The sequence below is a fragment of the Salvia hispanica genome, chromosome 1 (assembly GCF_023119035.1).
Source record: "Salvia hispanica cultivar TCC Black 2014 chromosome 1, UniMelb_Shisp_WGS_1.0, whole genome shotgun sequence".
NCBI classification, from domain to species: Eukaryota; Viridiplantae; Streptophyta; class Magnoliopsida; order Lamiales; family Lamiaceae; genus Salvia; species Salvia hispanica.
Window position 1 is genome coordinate 38,331,967 of NC_062965.1, and position 7,500 is coordinate 38,339,466.

Sequence of the window (7,500 nt, forward strand, 5' to 3'; positions counted from 1 at the left end):
CATTTAACTCCAATTTCGACCTAGAAGAAGAAGGTCTAGAATAGCTTATTTCATGTTGTCATTGTTTTCCATTGTGCTTAGCTTTCATATACTCCCTTTATCTCACGTTACTTGAGTCATTTCTTTTTTGCACGTAAGAAAGAGAATAATGTAGAGGAGAGTCTTTTCGTTCGTATTCTCTCTTACTCTCTCTCCACTTTAACTATTTATTATAATTTTTTCAAAATAAGTGCAAAGAAGAAGTAGCTCTGGGACAGAGAGAATAATATTTACTGTCTATACACTTGTGGGATTCTTTATAAAGATACTTTGATCATATGTAAATTTGACTATTTTTGAATACCTATGTCGATGCTCTCAAGATAGGATATGGAAAGATATCTGCAAATATGGTACGTAAGATATGGTTGAATTTAATCAACGAAGATATGCACAATGAATTAATTAAATCCACAAAATAATTCTCACTCCTAATAAATAGGAGGGTTTCGAATTTCACCAGGAAAAAGGCTAGGGTTCGAAAATTATGGAAAGTTCCACAAGGAAAGATTTGACTTTGATTTAATTCATGGAAAGAATAAGGTATGAATTAAATCCACAAAAATAATTCCTCTCTCAAGGGCACTAGGGAATTCGAAAAATTCATGGGAAAAATAAGAGGGGTCGAAAGTTCCTTTGAAGAAATTAGGGGAATTTAATAGTTCTTCTCCAATAAATTGAGGGGGGTCGAAAACCACCGTCAGCTAGAATAATTATGCATGATCCCAAATAATTCACAACACACTTGGAAAATTAAATGGACTTTAATTTTCCGCAATAAAAAAAATACGTACAAGCCACAATAAATCAAGAAATTCGCATTTTCAAATTAAGGCCAAATAATCACACAATAATGAAATTACCACACGTAATCAAGCAAAATCAAGGCATAAAAAAGTGGGTCACTCCAAGAAGAAAAGGTACTTGATCAATAATAGATCAAAACATATTTATTTAGAACCAAAAACTTATACACTTAATCTATAGAACCTAAAAATTATTTAGCAAATGAACTGAACCAATAAAGACTTTAATCTGAAATAAATCTTTTTTGAAACCAAAACGTCTAGTTCAAGATCTTACAAACCACCAATCCTTGTGAATATGAAATTCATGATAAGTGTTCATGACATCTAAAAGCAATTAACACAAGGAATTAGATGAAGTTAGGCTGGAAAAACACGTGCCTTTTTACCAATAAAAATTCCACTGAAAACTTTACCATATTCACACCACAAATCTTCCCAACAGAAAGTAACGACTCAACTAGATATTTAATGATGCAATCAAAACACCGATGATGAATCACAATCCGACATGTTAATCCCATTTGTTTTCCTCATGATAACAATCACACATTCCTCTGAAACCCACAAATTAGTATACACACAATGCTCAAACCGCACCTCACCAAATCCCTCATTGCTCCCAATCCTTTTCCAACAACTCATTACACACTCCTCGCAATCCACCTTCTTCAAAACCATCGTCGCAAATGAGCAAACTGCCATCTCTGGCTCCTTTCAGTGCATGAAACATCTCAGCTCATACGAATGCGAAAGCTGCGTGGCCAGATCTTCGAGCTTGTGCGGAGAGAGTTTAGCAGCACGAATCCAGCTCCACGGCTGCTCTGTTCGATACGAAGATGATGATGATGGAGCTGAGGCTGAGGCTGAGGCAGAGAATAATAAAATCCTTCGGTGGGGCTGCAGCGAGAGGAGGATCGAGAGAGGCGGGTTTGAAGACGTTAAATATGCAGCGCTTGGTATGGTGGAAAGCTGTGTGATGAGCGAGAATGGATTTTGCGAGATGATGTATGAATCGATACACGTTTTGGCGCAGTGTGGGGAGAGTCTGAGCAGCTGTGAGTGCGGAGAATGCGTGCATCGTGCGGTGGAGATTGCTTGTGAGGAGAGATGCAGATATTCAGTTTCTGGACAAGTTTATGTTGATGGATGCTTCCTTAGTTATGTCTACAGAGATGAGGGAGGAGGTATTCTAATATTATTAGTTGAAACTTATTCAAAATAATTCAATTTTGTGAATCATCCAAAACTAAAAGAATGTGGCTATATATATATATATATATATTGCTGTTAGAGAAAGGAAAAATATATTAGCGAAAAAATTTATGTTAATTTTTATCAGAACAAAAATTTTGCACAAAATGATTTTGTGGTGATTAACTCGGTCAATAATTGTTTAATTAATTACTCTCATGACTTTTTTTTTACTATTTTATAAATTGATTTAATTCTTTCTCTCATCTGAAGGAGGCAGTTCGCCAAAACTGGTAGCACTTGTTGTTGGAGGTTTAGCCATTTTGTCAGTCGGAGCTGGATTATGTTATTTTATGAAGTCATGTGGGAAGAAAAAAGATGGTAAGCCTACTCGATTTATTTATGTATTCCATTCCACAGTAACAGGGGCGTTTTTCCATTTACTTCTGTTCCATAGTAATAGAGTCATTTCCCTTTTTAGTAAAAGTCAACACATTTTCCCACACCTACTTTACTCTCTCTTACTATTTTCTCTCTTCATCTCTCTACCTTTTTTCATTTTCCACTTTATTCTCTCTTAACTTAACTCACCTAACACAATTTTTCTTAATCTCCGCGCTGAAAAGTTTTGCCTCCGTTACTATGGAATGGAGGGAGTATATTTTACGATTTTATTTCGACGTTGTTTTTACTAGTTTATGCTGAGAAAAGCATATTTTTTTCAGATTGGTGAGCCGATCGGGTGACAACTTTTTCCATTGCCGAGAGCCGTAGCTTTCGCTTTCGCCTCACCGATCAGTTGTTAAATTATTATATATGGGTTTGCTCGTGTTATTTGGTATGCTTAGTTCCTTATAGATTAGTTCTTGATGTTTTCCTTCATATATGCCCGAAAAATATAATATAAATGATAAGTTCTGATTATATTCTATTACTTATTCATAAAAAAAAATATATCATGACACAAAACGTTTATTCATAGTATAATTGGGCTTGCGATGCAATCGATATTTTGTTCATAGTATAAATAAATATTCAAATGGTGATCAAATGCTAACTTCTTTTTAAATTACTGATTTGTTAACTCATCAATGCAGTATTTAAAAAATGTCAGCATAAATTTAATTGATATACTTATGTTTTTGTGTTGACATCTATTTTTAAAAATTAAACAAAGACATATGTATGTCAACTAAATTTGTGTTGATATACTAATATCATCGTATTGATATTTTTAGATATTGCATTGATGAATTAGTAAATTAGGAAGTTAAGAAACACTAATATTATAAAGCACCCCTTTACAAACATCAGAGTGAAAAATTTCGGAATAAGGGATTAGTTTCGCTGACCTTTCGAAATGAGGGATTAATTTCGTTGACCTTTCGAAATATGGGTCCGAGGCATGCGAATTTTTTCGGAAGAAAGGATTTTAAAATTTTTATGCACCTTCTCTTCTTTTCATTGATTATTTCATTTGTAACATTTATTTATTGACCAAATTACCCTCCAGAAATTTTTTACGCAATTTATAAAAAAATCAGCTTTTCTCCAAACCTTGTTCCGCCCTCCTCCGCTCTCATCCCCAACATCTTCGTTTTCATCAAAATAAAGCTCATATATGTGCTCAAATCATGGGTCGTGATCGTGCTGTTGTTCCCGCTATTACTACTACTTGATTGAATGTGATTTTGGGGCTCTATATTTTGATAATCGTGACTTTTCTGATTGTGATTACTCATCAATTCTTTAGAGAAACCCTTCAAAGAATTGGACACAATTCCCTTGAAAAATTCTTGTATAAAGCCCATTTCTTTGATTTGGACTTGTACCTCTGTTGCTGCTGATCTTACTGATTCTCCGAGAGGCCAGAGATGAAATTCATCTCAATTAGGCCGGAGAGGAATCTGCGCTCAATTTGGCCAGAGATCGGGCTGGAATTTCTGAGGATCGGAACAGATTTAACGGTGTCGGTTGAGTTTGGTTAAGTTTCTGGAGACTAGCTGGAGCGAGATTGAGGAGAAGAAATTCGATCTCTCAAAGGCGGAAGCTTTGTCGATTTGAGCTCTCAAAAGTTTGTATATCTATGTATTTTTGGTCCGTTACAGAGACTCTGCCATGGAGAAGAGAACAGGTTGGGGCAGGTTTGTGGAAACTAGATAAAGGCGTGCAGTTTGGAGGTGGGGGTGGGGGGGGGATGGTTTTTTATAAATTGGGTTAAAATTTATGGAGGGTAATTTGGTCAATTAATAAATATTAGGAATGAAATAATCATTAAAAAGAAGAGAAAAAGCATAAAAAATCGAAAATCCTATTCCGAAAAATTTGCATGCCTTAGACCCATATTTCGAAAGGTCCGCGAACTTAATCCCTCATTTCGAAAGGTCAATGAAATTAATCCCTTTTTCCGAATTCTCTCCATTAGGAGTTGAGCATTGTCTGCATAGATTCCGTTAGTGTGCTAACTATCTTAACGTGCTACTTGCTAATTAATCAACACTTTATATTAGAAATGTCAACACAATAACATGAGTGTCAACACAAATTTATCTTGACATTTTGCTTAATGTGCTACTTGTTCACTAATCAACGCATTATATTAAAAAAATATCAATATGTCAACATAAATTTATCTTGACATTTAACAAATGTGAATACAAATTTATGTTTGACAAATTTATGTCTCTGTTTTAACATTTTTAATATAATATGAATTAGTTAGGAAGAAATTAATGGTTAGCATTTAGTTATATCCCTTGTCTTCATTGGATACGTTAAATCTTGTATTTTTTTAATGAGATTTCCTTTCTCTCCACGACAATTTTTCCTCGCAACAAAAAAAAAAGTTATTTGCCCACACAACACAATCAATATTTTTCCTTCACAACAGACATTTCATTTCCGATCCACAGGACTTTTCAACCGAAACAATTCAAAGATTGTGCCAACTCAAAATTTATCAAACAAAAGCATATTTGATATAGCACATATTTTATGTTCTTCAATATTGTTCACATCAACAGCTCAACCTTTTTTCCCCTGCAAGAAAAGAATGTTCATTAAGTGGACCATTTAAATATGGATAAGACCATCTCCAACCATCCACGCCAAACTCAAACCCATTTTTGAGTATGTCACACAAAAAAGTAGTTTTACTCCAACCATTTACACCATATCTATGTTTACACCATTTTTGAATATTTGTCTAACAAAATTTTGGAGTAAACACCATATTTGGTGTTAATCCATTCAAAAACCCAAAAATGGATTTGCGTTTGGCGTACGATTGGAGAAATTATCTACACCAAAAATGAGTTTTGGTGTATGGTTGGAGATGGTCTAATACGAAGAAAGCACTCCGCGAAAAAAATGTTCATTAAGTGGACCATTTAAATGTGGATAATATGAAGAAAACACTCCCTTATTCCCAATCAATAAACCATTTTGAATTGTCAAGAAAACCAGTGACTTTCTATCAGCCGCATTTTTTCTGCTAACTAGTGTTAACACCCGTGCTATGCACGGGATATAAGATTTTTAAATCATGAAGATAAATTATAAAGTAAGTAGATTAAAAAAAAGATGATAATAAAAATATAATGATGTATATGGTTAAGAATATGTATTAATTACCATAAGTATTCACAATATTATAAACACCTAAAACATTACAACTAATAGGAGTAAAAAAAAAAGAAATGTACTCCTCTCAAACCCACTCTAAATGAAATATTTTAACATTCGACAAACGATTTTATATAATTTTAATTTATAATATGAGTGGAGTAAAATTAAATAAAACAAATGACAAAATGGAGATATGTGAATATGAATAAAAGAGAGATTGAAGAGAGAATACAGTAAGAGAGAGTAAAATAAGCGAGAAAAAAATGTGTTGAATTTTACTAAAAAAAGAAATGACTCAACTACTATGAAATGTACAAAAATAGCAAAATACTATGGAACGGAGGGAGTACTTTATTCATCTCTCCAACTTTTCAACACAAGTTCTAAATTTTCGAGCCCAAAAATTTTGACTCAACTTAATTGGGAGATGAAGTATCATTTTTGTCCACCTCAATTATTTAGTTTTTAAATTTATAAATTTAATATTAAGCCTATATTATCATAACTTCTACATGTCACTTGGAATAATAAATTAAATTGTCATTTATTATGAAACGAAAAAAGTATTTTATATTGCAAGTAAAATCATCATTTACATCATATAAATCTTAAAATTAGAATAAATTATTCTGCTATCAGACAATAATAATGAGCTACATGTTTTCGATTTACATAATAGTAATTTATATATAACTATATAAATTTTATGTTTGACGCCCTACCAAAAGTAAAAAGATGCAAATATCATACACGAAAATAAATGTAATGTGATTTCAGTTTTAATAAGTTGAAAATAGATTTGAACTAAGAAATTTCTTACCATTTCAAAATATGGTTGGTTTTGAAATATACCTATTTTTTGTCTTTATTGGAGTAGAATTTTTTTATCAATTTGTTGGATAAAATTAACATCGTCTGTATACATCATGTATAAGTTATAACAATTGACATCCATCGCATTCATTAACGTTCCCCTGCACCAAAAAATTGGATTAACATTGCATCACCATAAATTCAATTATCACTGAATATTAAAAATTTATATATGAAACTAAAAACTATAGGACGCGAGATTATCTACAATATACGGAGTATATTGTTTTGCATACAAAAATAAATTCCACCACCACCAACTACTATTACTACTACTACTACATAGCTCGAATATTAAATATAAATAGTATAAAATTTATATATATAAATATTAATTTAAATAATTTTAATAACTAAATAGAAATATAAAATATAGAATCTAATGAATTGTATTTTTTTCATCCAAGAAGTTTGACCCCCCTCTAATTTTCTTTTTTCATTTTCTTCTGGGGATTTGGTATTAAATTGTAATGTGTCTCACAACCGAGAAAATTTTTTTTGGGGGGTCGTTTCGGTTTTGGATCTGGGACCAACAGGCTCAAGAGATGAGAGAATTGAGGATACCCACCAGAAAGACTAACCCAATCCATAATGATGTACCGGAAAATACAACATTTTTGTTACTTGACCAACCATCGGGAGAAGCAAATACGACAGGTACGCTAATCAATAAGATTGATGAAGTAGCAATTAATGCAAAAACAGCCAATTGGAAAACAAGAGTCATGCTTTTAATCCTCCAAGATACCAACAAAAAAACTATACCATTTGATCCCTCTATCAGTGTAAGAAAATAGATCATCAAGGGATTTTAGTTTCCCACGAATCGATTGGACTTATTACTACCCCTTTGAGCACTCTATTCATACATCGAGTCAGGGGAAATGGGATTTTCTTTTTTATTTCACAAATAGACATACTGAATTCTATCATATGGATAAATAGATCGATCAGTACCTGA

The 7,500-nt window shown here is 32.6% G+C and overlaps 3 protein-coding genes across 3 annotated transcripts in view; 1 reads left to right on the plus strand and 2 right to left on the minus strand.

Annotated features, from left to right (window-relative positions):
* LOC125196046 overlaps positions 1 to 7,500 on the minus strand; it is a 163,900-nt gene that overhangs the window by 103,420 nt on the left and 52,980 nt on the right. The window lies entirely within an intron of this gene.
* Positions 1,365 to 2,943, plus strand: LOC125214137 (plasmodesmata-located protein 4-like). Its single transcript, XM_048115040.1, has 3 exons — positions 1,365 to 2,032; positions 2,313 to 2,420; positions 2,765 to 2,943. The coding sequence occupies exons 1-3, from the start codon at positions 1,381 to 1,383 to the stop codon at positions 2,770 to 2,772; spliced, it is 768 nt and encodes a 255-aa protein (XP_047970997.1). The 5' UTR covers positions 1,365 to 1,380; the 3' UTR covers positions 2,773 to 2,943.
* The window catches only part of LOC125214116 (photosystem II CP43 reaction center protein-like), a 3,821-nt gene continuing 3,299 nt past the window's right edge, over positions 6,979 to 7,500 (minus strand). The window contains 1 exon segment of the mRNA XM_048115009.1: positions 6,979 to 7,500. This exon segment is cut by the window's right edge and continues 1,801 nt beyond it. The gene's annotated coding sequence lies outside the window, so the exon portion shown is untranslated.